The sequence below is a fragment of the Onychomys torridus genome, chromosome 13 (assembly GCF_903995425.1).
Source record: "Onychomys torridus chromosome 13, mOncTor1.1, whole genome shotgun sequence".
Lineage (NCBI taxonomy): Eukaryota > Metazoa > Chordata > Mammalia > Rodentia > Cricetidae > Onychomys > Onychomys torridus.
In genome coordinates this window covers 74,586,742-74,599,873 of record NC_050455.1, presented here as the reverse complement: position 1 = coordinate 74,599,873, position 13,132 = coordinate 74,586,742, and the positions used below count along the sequence as shown (strand labels likewise).

The 13,132-nt window shown below is 35.2% G+C and overlaps 1 protein-coding gene across 4 annotated transcripts in view; it reads right to left on the bottom strand.

The window, feature by feature from the left end:
• Positions 1 to 231: 231 nt before the first annotated feature.
• Positions 232 to 13,132, bottom strand: part of Neto1 (neuropilin and tolloid like 1) — a 117,662-nt gene continuing 104,761 nt past the window's right edge. For 2 of the 4 annotated variants that reach the window (XM_036204342.1, XM_036204341.1), the window contains 4 exons: positions 7,837 to 7,950; positions 3,094 to 3,643; positions 2,058 to 2,132; positions 232 to 1,370 (listed from right to left, as the gene is read on the bottom strand). In XM_036204342.1, the coding sequence (XP_036060235.1) occupies positions 2,072 to 2,132; positions 3,094 to 3,643; positions 7,837 to 7,950 (725 nt within the window). In that variant the 3' untranslated portion in view covers positions 232 to 1,370; positions 2,058 to 2,071. The remainder of the gene's footprint in view (positions 1,371 to 2,057; positions 2,133 to 3,093; positions 3,644 to 7,836; positions 7,951 to 13,132) is intronic. The other 2 variants (XM_036204345.1, XM_036204343.1) reach the window with 2 other exon arrangements.

Here is a 13,132-nt window from a genome sequence, read left to right as displayed (position 1 = left end):
AATGTTGTAGTGTAATCATAAAATGGTCTGATTCTGAAGGATTGACTTAGGAAGACTATTAATATAAAAGGAAAACCAATTTATAAGATATTAGAAATCAAATATTTAGGGAGGCCTCAATGTTAAATGACATCCTGTAATCTAGAGTGTGGGAAGAGTTGATAGTAATAAATCATGTGCTCATGTAACTCTGCCTTTTTTTTTACAACAGAAGAAAGGATTTCTCTTAACTCAAATTAGGAAATTATTATACATTTTATATATATATATTTATATAAAAGTTACAAGTAGCAAGCATATGACACAAAGAAATGGAAGAGTAACAGCAATATTTGAGAATGCATGCTTTTTACAATGTGTCTAATAAAGAGGACATTTTTCCAACCTAAATATCCAGTACTGACATGCAGGGTATTTTCTCAAACTGTCAATTCAGTCATATTACTAAGTGCTTAATCAAACAAAATTCTGTTGTAGGGTGTGAATGGTAAAATACCTGATTTCAAGAAGGCATTTATGAAACTCGGTATCTTCCCTTGATAAAAAACGAAAAGAAAAACAGGGGTACATAGAAATGATAAGGGGAGACAAAGAGAGAAAGACAGAGGGAGAAGGGGGGAGATATTTGTCTTATTGCAATCTAGATTTTACTCATTATTTTTTTACTGCACTTAATTATAATGAAACAACAGGTGTGTACAGTCCATTGAACCTCTAGCTGGTGTTTCCATGATCCATTTTTCCATTTTTTCATTGCAGCATGTTCAAAATCACGCAGGAACGCACTATTCTCAAGCAGTCTATATAATGAAAACAATGTACATGTAACACAAAGTTCACCCAAAGTCGTGGTTTTTGTTTTTGTTCTTTCACAGATCACACAGGTACAATCATGTAACAAAGACATGAACAACATATAAATGTAAGTGAAGTGACAGTAAAAGAAAAGCTGGGGTCGTCTTAATCAGGAACTAACTTCTTCTTCAAGTTTCCATAATCTCAGAATGTATTTAAAACCTAAGGAGCACTTGGTGATCAGCAACCAAATTAGGAAATGGACACATCATTGTGCAGCAGCAGGGATGTCTTGCCGAAGGAATAACACATGTCTGTAACTCTTAAGTTTGGATAAAGGCAGTGGAATGAATTTAGAAATATGTCCACTTTTCACAATTCACTACAGAATTCTCTTTCCACAGTCCCCATGTTTGTACAAATAGTTCTCTGAAAATAAAGCACAGTTAAAACATTTTTTTCCCAATGAAAAAGATACAACTAACACAGCAGCTTATCAAGGTCACACAGAGCACGGGATGCGATCTCCTAATTCAAGAACACTTGATAGGCTTGAAGAGTTTTGAGGAAATTAGCTGTGAAGTAAATTTAATTGGAGATGAGTTAGAGTAAAATAAATGTAGACTGCCAAGTGGAGATGTAAAGCCCGGGTGAGGGTTCATGACAAAGAGATGCACATGTAGACAACTGAAAGTTATGAGGCCTTTAAAACACGAAACATTCAAATTTTATTTTAAAAAATTTGATCAACATGCCACATTTAATTTTAGTGAGATAAGCTAATTATTCATGCAAAAATGAGACTGCGTAAATACCCCCAAATACTTAGTGTTGCATTTAATAGAATACAGCCAAATTATGTCCGTAATTGCAAGTCAGATGTATTCACTTCAGTTACTTTAAGAGTGAATATTGTTGTAATTTATATTTTTAAAAACCTGGGTTTCCTGAGCTAGTCTTTGAAAGAAAGTCCATTGTTTTTATTATCTTTGTCTTACAATGTAAATATTATTAGCTTATTCTGCTGTTGAGCAATGCTTGATGAAGGAATATTAAAATTGGTCACAAAGCTACCTGTTCTAAGAATAGTCATTCCCTTGCCATTGCATCCATTCTACCTCTATGAGTGAAATGCCGTGAGATAGGTAGCTTAAGAAATAAGGAATAAATAGCACATTCTCTGAAATGCTGTAAGACACTTGCAACAAAACAGAACAAAGTAGCATAGGACAAGGGGAAACGCAGCCAGGCCGTTTGCTTACCTTGAGTTTTCGTTTTAGACCCTAGTTGTGTTGTATTCAGATTCATGTTTGCTTAGAGACCCAATGAGGCAGAACCTGGAATGTTATGGCTATTTCATTCAACAAAGTAATATTTGCACAAAATATAAATACATATATCTACTTTAAAATCATCCCTAAAGTTAATAAAGCAAAGAAAATCATGGTATTTCATCAGCATGCATGAATATATTAAATCAACTTAGATATTTTAGATTTTTATGAATCAAATTTATAATTCTATATAATTAGATAAATTATAGTAAACATGAAAAACAGCATAATTAAACTATATGTATGTTGGAATTTCAAAAAAATAAACCATTACTAAATCAAATTTTCTGCCAATACTTTTTACTCATTCTAGAAATTTTAACATATAACATGTATTTTATATATGTATAAATGAAAAATGAATAAAATGTCTCCCAATTTTTTCTATATTTATATATCAATTATTAGTATTTTATCATTCAATATTATAAAATATAATTGTAATCTAAGTATTACATTGTATGGGAAAATATACTTTTCTTAGCAAAATAAATAGATTCTATTGAAAAATATTTTATTTTCAAATTAAAAATATTCAATGTTGGTATCGTTATCTTGGTAAGGCAACAGTTCTAAAATATTATTTTCTGTCCTAAAATATAGTATTGACGAGAGAGCAACAACTATAACTATGTGGAGGTAAATTAGTTGCATAGATCTCTACTATAAATGAAGTGTCCTGTGTTCTGTAGTAATAGTTCTTATATATGCAGAAATAAAGTATCTTTGGTCTGTGTGCACAGGTGTCATCATACACGTGTACATTTCATGCACATTATGGGATATAAAATGAACAGACTAGAGCTAGGAAGAGAAGGAAGGGGGGAAGAAAGGGGTATGAGGACACTGTGGTTTCAACTATCATTCAGAGGGGAGTGACCATGAAGACAGACTAGAACTCAATGCTGTGAGAGCATTTCCGTCTTCAGTTAATGGTTGCCATCAAATATCTATGGATACTGACCGCTGGACGGATTTCTCATGTCGTGATAGCCTGTGGCTTGTGGTGGGCACCTCCTCAATCTCATCGATGTCACAGGCATCTGCAGCATCTTGGGAGTAGTTGTGTTTCATGACCAGGATGTTCCTTCTGTTCACGGGTGGGATGAGGGGCTTGACAGGCTGGGTGGGTATCTCTGCCAAGATGGAAGCGTCCCTTGTGCTGAGGTTACTGCGGCTGCCTTTTGCGCTGGACAATTGGGATCCACAGTGATGGTCATGAATGCATTTGGAAGATGATCTCCGCAGTTTATGGTAACTCTCAAAGTCATCTGGAAAGTCAGCCGTTGCTCCGGTTCCTCTGAGTGTGCATAACTCATAGTGAGGAGGCTCAAACACCTCCTGGAAAACGGTCTGGTCAAAGTCTGACTTCCTTTGGACGTATTTTTTACGAGGCTGTTTGATCTGTACAATGACAGAAATGATAATAAGGATGATCACAATGCAGGAAGTCACGCCAATGACCGTCCCACTGGTGTTGGTCAGCTGATCCAGCAGGCTGGTTTTCCTCTTTTCTGTAGGTAGGAGAGAGTGAAAACAACAGACAGACAAGAGGAGAAACAACCCACCACACGTTAATATCGCCTTCAAAATGCAAATCCAAAACGTTAACACAAAACAGGCTGAGCATACAATTTCACAGCCCTAAAGTATCACACAACGCTTCAAAAAAACAGTTCTGTTTTCACAGGGGCTCTGTTTTCCATTCATGAAAGTAACCATCTAATTGTTCACTTCCTACTTTGAATGTGTACCTGAACACATATTTGTGTGTGTGTGTGTGTGTGTGTGTGTGTGTGTGTGTGGATGCAAATGCATACGCATGCTAATATTTGCATAAGACTTATAAAATGGTATTTGTGAATGATGTGATAATTTCCTGAATCGTAATTTGTTTTTTCTTCTTAGTCATAAAAGGATTTCTAAATTTCAAATGAGAAATGATTGTCCCTGACTTTCTCTCTGTTGTTGCCTGACAGGGAACAAAGTGAAGTAATAGGAATCACAGCATTTTGATATGGAGAATAATTCAACACAAAATCACAGCAGACATTTTGGAATGGAAGTGTGAGAACTTGCACATAGATTCCCCAAACAAAAATTATTATAAAAATTGACCACTAAAATTCTGATATAATGAAAGTATGGAATTTTTCCTATTTGTGGATAGCAAATAAGCACATAGGAGAAAAGAGCACAGAGGCATGGGAGAGAGACTGCTCAGGAGAGAATATCTGAATGTCCAGAAGCTTGGAAGAATAATTACAAACAGTCATTCTTATGGAGGTATTAAAGGAATTATTCTATTCCCTAAAAGTAAAGTGAAATGTGTGAGGATTCTTCAGGAAGAGTGACCACCATGTAAGCAATGACTCCCTCTTCCAAATCATCAGCTGTGTTTGGGGGAAGTTGAAGATAAAACCCCAAGGCTCCATCCACAAAGCTAGAGATAGAGGAATAAAAATTCTGGGAAAAATAGTGCAGAAAAGTGAATGTAGCACTGGAAAAATGTATCAAAAAGTCAAACAAAAGCATATTCGGAGCAAAGAAGAACTTAGAACAAATGTATTTTTAATCAAACGCTTAAAACGTCCCACATTAATGATAAAATTCATATCCAAGTTCAAGAAAGTTCGAGTAGAATAAGTGTAAAAGGCCAAGTCAGTCTTTACTATTAAAATAATTTTTAAAAATATACAGGACAAGAAAGTGAAGAAATCAGCAAAGGGAAAATGACACACCCAGCGAAAGGATCTATACAGATTATCATGTGATTGACGATCATTGGAGGTCAGACACATACTCACTGAATCAATGCACCACAAGCAAAATCAAATTTAAAAATCATATAAATAATTCTGTACCCAATTCACTATCTAGTAAAACTGACTTAAAAACTGAAACAACATCATTGTTAGATATAACAAAAAATATATAACAAAATGACAAAAGGAATAGAGAGACAAACATACTTCTGAACTTTTCTTCATAGTCATTTAAATTTGTTTCATTAAAAAATACAGTGAGCTCTGTGCATCATTGTACTGCAGAGCGTAGACTTCATAGAGATGTGGTTTCTGGTAACAATAGCAGAATTGAGTTTGGTGGGAGTTAAACTAGTGTTTATGTTAAAAGGACACAGAGACAAGAAAAATCCAAATATAATTACGTGAAACAGAAAGAACAAACAGGAAGAGTTTATAGCAAATTGTACTAATACAGACTGTCCTTACTGTTTCCACTCTGAAGACAGATTGATATAAATTAGCAGTTATTACAATGTGTGGTTGTGTTTATAACGTACATACATATAATGTAGAAAATAATAGGTAAAATCAGTAGAGAATGTGATATATTCTAAATATAAAATATAAAAATTGTATTAATTAAAATTGTCAGCCTACAAAAAAACTGAGATATACTGAAAAGTCAGGTTGTGTGTTATAAGCCCCCAAGCCAACACAGAAAGAGTAAATCAAGAAAGTACTGACAAACACTAAAAAGAAATGTTATAGTAGAGCATATCTACTTAGGGTAGAAGAGACTACAGATGGCAAAAGACGAGAAGATATGAGACATACAGAAAACAAAAAATGACAAAGGCTGTGAGTCCAGTATGGGAAATACAGCATTATATATGAATAGATAAGTACCTAATGAAACAACAGAGACTGTGAAAATGGATGAAAATTAATATAAAATTATTCTCAATAGTAGTAAATATTTCCCATATAACACATAGAATGAACTAAGGAAAAGAGTGAAAAAAGACAACCAAAGAAAGCTGAATGCAAACAAATATACTTTAGGACAAAAATATGTTACTAAACCTTTAGATCTTCTAATGGTGGTAAAGAAGTTAATTTTGGAGATGGTAAAACAATTGATATACTCATGGATTCAAAACCATGTGAAATGAAAGCATTATAAATGTAGGCAGAAAAGGAGGCCATCTAATATTATATGACACAGAAAAATAGAATATCCTCTTTCAATCCTGCAGAAGACACCTATGAAAAAATGTACCAGAAGACTTAAACCATGCTCTATGAACGTACCAGTCATGGAGATATAAAAGACTGTGCCCAGTCTCAGATGCACACTCATGTCAAGGACAGATGCAACGTTTCTTTAGGCCATAGTATTTGCTAAGCCAAAAAACCAACCCCAATAAAATACTAGTGGTCAAAAGAAGTAAGTGCTAATATCATAGGAAGATTAGTTAAGATTTCAAAGATGGTTTAGCTCTCTGGAAAAGAGGCAGTACATTTTTATATTGAATTTTCATGATTGCCCTTTAATTTTACTTTTTATTTTTTGTCACATACTCTTACATGACACAAACTGATGTTGATGTCTGCTCCCTAACACTAAGGTGTGGGGACACTTTAGAAAGCATTTAATTTTCTAGTGGTTCTTTAGACTGAAATCATCACTAACACTCATTATCAAAATAGTTTCCATTGAACAAATGTGGTGATATTTTATTTCCTAATTTCCTCTGGAGACTAGAGGAAAAAGCCAGCCACTATATTAAACATAGCAATTAGGCAATAGTATAGCACATGCCTTTAATCCTAGATGTCGGGAGGCAGAGATTCATCCCTATCTCTGTGAGTTCAAGGACACTGGAAACAGAGCCAGGCATGGTGGTACACACCTTTATTCCCAGCACTAGTTAACCATAGAGGTCGGGAGGTCTGTACAGACAGACAGGAAGTGATAGAGCTGGGCAAAAAGATGAAGTGATATAGCTGAGTGGAGAGAGGAAGTAAGAGGGCTGGGGCAGGGACAGAAAGGCATATAGCTGTGTGTATACAGGAAGTAGCTCTATCTTTGGCTAAGGATTTCTAGCGATAAGGACATGGCTGGCTTCTTTCTGCTTCCCTGATCTCTCTGTTTTTACCCCAATATCTGGTTCCTGTTTTTGGTTTTTTTTTTGTTTTTTTTTGTTTTTTTTTTTTTAATAAGACCACTTAGCAATTTGTCTTACAGACAAAGTTTTCTTACTGACTCACTGGATTAATGGACACTGGGCAGGGTTCCTCTGCTTCTCTTTGCAGAAAGTATTTTGATAGATCATCCTAAAATTTAAGTGGGAAGGTGTTCCTTGTTTATCTTCCCTTGAATTGGGCTTAACATTCAGCCTTAACAACATATTGTTTCTTCATGTTAACTAAAATGGAGCATAATTCAGACAACAAGTCCTATTTAATGACCATATGTTGGTTGTGGGCTTGCTGACAGGGCAGGAATGCTAGGAACTATTTCATAGGACAGGAAAAAAAATTATTAACAAAATAGAAATGGCTTTAATTGAAAACAGAAGTGATCCAAATATTTTATCTTTAGACTATGTATAAAAATTTACATTGGAAAAGGCTGGAATAAAGGAAAATAGAATAAAAGAAATGTAATAAGGTACAAAGGTGTCATGGAGAAGTGAGGTTCTACACCGCTAGCTACAATTTTCTCCTCTTGGCTCTGCAAGTTCTCTTAAGGTATCTTTCGTGAGTGTTCTAGAATGTAAGGAGAGTCACTGTCAGTCTAAATGAGGAAATCTCTGAGCACACTGAGGAATGAAGAGGGAGACTATTTACACACTGACTGTAAGACATATGCAAAGACAGACAAAACCCACACCCTCTGACTTTTAAGCCTGCTGCAGGTACATCTCCTCCCCACTCTACAGCGCTGTTTCCATTACCTTTACAGTGATTTTCATCCCAGGGATACACACAGTTCTGGAGCCCATTGCAGACAAGAGTGTTGTTAATGCACATGTTGCTGTGGCAGAAGAACGTGTTGCCTTCACAGGGAGCTAAGGGAAGAAAAGAGAGGCGGGGGGAGAGAGAGAGAGAGAGCATGACAAAGGAAGAGAGTCACATCCAATGCTTGTCAGCATGTTACGGTCACTGAAAGTCTGAACACGACAGAAATTAGGATGTGCATTTGATAAGACATGTCACTTGTTCCTCACAATGGTTGCCACAATGATCATTACTCCTGGTGGCAGGAGACTCAGCTTATCAGAAAGACATGGTGTCTCCATTCTCATCAGTACATGCAACTTAGGAAAGTTAATGTACTTTCCCTGGGAATATGCATGCTGTACACAGAAATTCTACACACATAAATTTAGATTTACTGTATAAAAGCATTAATCAAAGTGGGTGTATTTTAAAATAAGTATGACAAGTATTGGTGAGAGAAAACATATATTAAACAAAACCCTATAAAACACTTTAGCTTATGTAAATTAAAAGTTAAACCAATCCAGAAGCAACAAAAACTTAATCTTCAATAACCTCAAGAAAATAAGAAAATGCTCATTCTTTTCATCCTCTCATACACACACACACACACACACACACACACACACACACACACACACACAAGGGGGAATAGAGAGACAGAAACACACAGAGAAACTACCTCTAATATTTATAGGATTTACACGGTCTAGTAACAATGTCATGACAAATTTCCAGACTACAATGTACATTTAGGTAATGGGAGCTAAACTTAGAACTCCAAGGTGGTAGGAAATGTGAACAGAGAATTATGAAGACATGTGAGGAGCCGGGAGGGCAAATACAAATGTCCAATGTGGTGTTGATGGCAAAAAACATGCATTTATATCATTATTCCAGTAGAAAGATCTAACTGGTCTGCAGAAATACTGCACTGTAGATTTAAGTTTACAGAAATACTTTAGAACATTTCTTAATCTTTATAATCAATGCATACCTCGTTAAGTTTAATTTCTGTGTTAACTTTTCTCAGTCATAATTTAGTTCTCTTCTGTAGTAATATTTCTAGGAAAGTAAATATGATAAATATGCCATCTATGAGGAGTTTGAAATCAGTCACTAAAGACTTATTAATGATCAATATTATATAAACACTATAATCATAATAAACTTTAGAAATTTCAAAACAATATATTTTATACATTTAGGGAAATTAGTTTCTGTACTATATATGCTATGGTATTTATTATTGTCAGGAAAATATTTTGCATAAGGTTCCTAAGTCCATTTCATATATCTAATAAATTTTTATGTGTAAAATTGCTGAATTATGAAAATAAATAGTAAAGCTGAGGGAATGGAGAGATGTTTGAGTGATTAAGAATGCTTACTGCTCTTTCAGAGGACCTGGATTCAGTGTCCATCACCCACATGGTTTACATCTACATGTAATTCCAGTTTCAGCCACCTTAGTCCTTGTTTGCTGCATATGTCCCTGTGTGCATTTGGTACACATAAATTCACCAAAGCACATAAACTTACCAAAGCACATACTCACACAAATAAGAAAAATAGGCATTTTAATTTTAAGTGAGGCACACACAAACTCAGGCCTGACGGTCTGACGGCTCCTTACTCTGGCTTTTCCGTAAACAATGTTTACTTCTGCAGTTGGGACCCACTCTAGGTTCCTTGTATGAAGATGAAAAGACATGTAATATGATCTGAAAAAATCTATAAAAAGCAAATATGGCTGTCCTTTTGAAAGTACTGTACTTAACACTTCCTTAGATTAGTTATTTCTTAGGAGCTGTGTAATTCTGTTATAATGCAAAATTTAATGATGTGAAAGGTTGTTGAAAAATTGCTTTTTAATTTGGAAGTAAATTTCAGTTCCTAAAGGCTTCGTAGAACTGACATGGTCTGCTACACAGATAATAAGTGCTGTCAGAATTTGTAACAAAATATAAAGGCATTTTCTGCAAATAGATTAGAGTGACAGCAAAATGTGTCTGTGGTAAAGCATAAATTGCTCTGGTGTACTATCTACCAAGTAAAGAATGTCTTTAAGATACTTGACTATTTCTTTGCCTTCTAGAATACCTTGCAAATATTTTAATAATTGATATGTTTGCTGAATTAGTTCAAAGTTTTTAAAATTATGGATCAAAGGAGCATTTTACCTTGGAAATGAGACCACATAATAGTGTACTGCTGAGGGTGTTCAGATCAATATTCACATAGTGAAGACATGATTTTGTCTTTTAATGCTGCTCTCTGATTGAGAAACTATTAATCAACATGTCCTTCCAGTTATTATATGTGTTTTGCTTTTACTGAAAACACAATAAACACAGATGTCAAAAAATTCTGTCCCATCATTCTATCATTAAGCAATGGAAATCAGCATCAGCTACCTCAGGTAATAGTCTAGGTAATGAATGCACTACCTTTTTCTCCCTTAATTTGGTACTATCAATAGAATTGTTGTACAAACCACAAAGAAACAGGCAAAAATACAAAAACAGCAAATAAATGCCATCATGGCCATAAAGCAAATTTATAATATGTTAGTACTTGAACTAAAACTAAATAGAAAAAGGTACAATGTTCTATCAGGACACTGCAGGCTAGGACTAAGAGTGTCATCAGGAGGAGCTTTGCTTTGGGCCCCGAGGAGTAATGATTTCCCTAGGCAAAGCAGGTTGACTAATTGTAGGGCACACCAAGAGCTGGGTTGGAATACTGGCAGGCCATTCTCAAACTTCCAGAACAGCTCTTCAAACTTTTACCATTGAGCTGACCAACATGATAAATACATGTCAGTTGTCTTGTAAGTACTGTCCTGGATAACGATGAAAACTGAGATAAGAGCTTGCAGAGCTAAGGGTGTGGGCCAGGCCTTTAAACACTGCAACAGAAGGGCAGTAAGAAGAGGGCCAATAGGCCAAGGTCACACTAGGCTTCATAACTACCCTGTATCAGAAAATCTCTTGTATAATATTTGAGGGACCAGGGGCTAAGGAGAGAGAACTACTAAAGGTGAGGACTATTTTCAGGAAATAGAATCTCAGCACACTAAGCTCTATAGTCCACTTGCTTTAATTCCTCTGGCATAACATCCTATATACACAGCTTCAGTTCTGTTCCCGTGCCTACTTCCTTTCTTGCCTGATTTCCCTCTATACTTATCTACTGCTCCCTCTAAATTCTATCTTAATTCTCTCGTCTTAATTCTGCCTCACCTAGGGCCCTTTTAGCTTGTTCTTACCCAGCTAGTACTTCCCCATCTGGCTCTTCCTCATCTTGCATCTCATTCCTCTAGTACTCTCTTCTAGTCCTTCAATCTAGTTCTTGCCCATCTTGGTTTGTTTCTCTCAAGTTCTTACCCATCTAGTTCTTCCATTCTCTTTTTTCTTCTCCATCCCGTGCCCTGGAAGTCCCGGTATAAGAAGGGAGGGTCCGAGCTAAATAGTGTAAAGCTATTACTTAATGTCCACCTGACCTAGGCGGTGCACTCTTGTAGAATTTAGCTTAAGTCAGGAGACTTGTATGCCGGCTGCTATCACTGTTAGTCCTTGAAAGTTGGGTGCCCACCTGGCATATCTCCTTGTGGAATTTGTGTTAAGTCAGGAGACGTGCACGTGGGGTGGACTGTTATTGTTAGTCCTAGGGAAGTTGGGCGCCCACCTGGGTGGTGCTTCCTGTAGTCCTTGAAAATGGCTAAGGGAGATATCTGATTCCAGAGAAAGCCTTTCCTGAGGCTGTTCTCCAAAGTCCTGGAATGTGTATGTCCAGAGAGTGATCAGTCCACACTGTTAGCCCTTCTTGGGGAAAAGTCAATTGGGAAAACTATGAAAACACACAAGATTTTCATAACAGAATACAGCTGATATATAACAAGTCAAGTAACACCAAAAACTCCTTGGGATTTGGCTTCCTCTGGAAGAATTCCCTGATCACTCTAGGTAGTGACTTTGCCATAACCAGCTGAGTTCTTATGATATATTCCTGCGGCCCACAGCAAAAATCAATACAAGGGAAAACAATCTTGCAATGTCGAGGTGATGCACAATATCAAGTGAAGTGGCTTAAATGATACTTCACTTGTTAACTTGTCAAGTAAGTGCTTTTTTGAGAGATCTTGTCCTTCCACTAAATGACAATGTTTATTGGACCATCTTGAAAGCAAGATTTCTGGTTATCTTTATATCTCTAATATATTGCCATTATTTAAGATATTACATTTCAATTCTAGAAAAAGAACAACAAAAGCAGAGCTTATACATATAAAATATCAAGACAAATTTAAGACGTTAGCATATATGTGTTTGAATAAGAGTATAGCTTTATAAAGACCAGAGCTTAAGTATATGTATTTACCTCTGATAACCTTAGCAAGACCATCAAAATAACATTTATTTTCTGTTATTAAATTTTAACAACAGATATTCAAATATTCAATTTCCATCCTTAAGAGACAATACCAGCTAATCTAGAAGATTTTATCTGGACTTTTAACCTCAATATAAAAAAAATTCTTGAGCTTTCACAAACAGTGTGTATATATATGAATATGAAAATATTGAAATTTTCTCAGAAAGAGATAAACACAATATAATTTCAGTAAATACTACAAATAATCATTAGAAATAACCTAGAAACAACCCACATTTTGATGTACGTATCTCCTACACATTTTTTCATAATGTGTTTGGGTAATGACCTTATTATTTAGAGAAACTGCATCTACATAGATATGCTTACACACTAATTTGTCTTAACAATTAAGAATGTGCACACTATAATGAGCTTTTAACATTAGGGACATAACTCTTAAATTTTAAATATTATTTTATTGTGATCCTGTTGACTTGAGGATTGATAGACATGACAAAGTTGCCTTTTATTGTGATAAAAAATTTTCCAAACTTTCAGAAAAACCAATAATATATCTAGATTGTGAATTATTTATAGGCATCTTCAATGCAGTTTAAATTTTATCCACTGAATATTCATTTAAATACTTCAAAATAAATTATATAGATACAAAATTTAAAACTTTTTCACTTAAGAAATAGAAGTACACTGTGAGCTATAGATCCCAGATGTCCAGCTCAAAGATCCCAAGACTCTCTATGTCAAATAGGAGCTGAATATTCAGAAAAGATTCATTGTCAAGAACTTACATAACTTTCTTTACTTTAAATAATTTCACTTATCATTTAAAAGGAAAAATAATATTTCAAA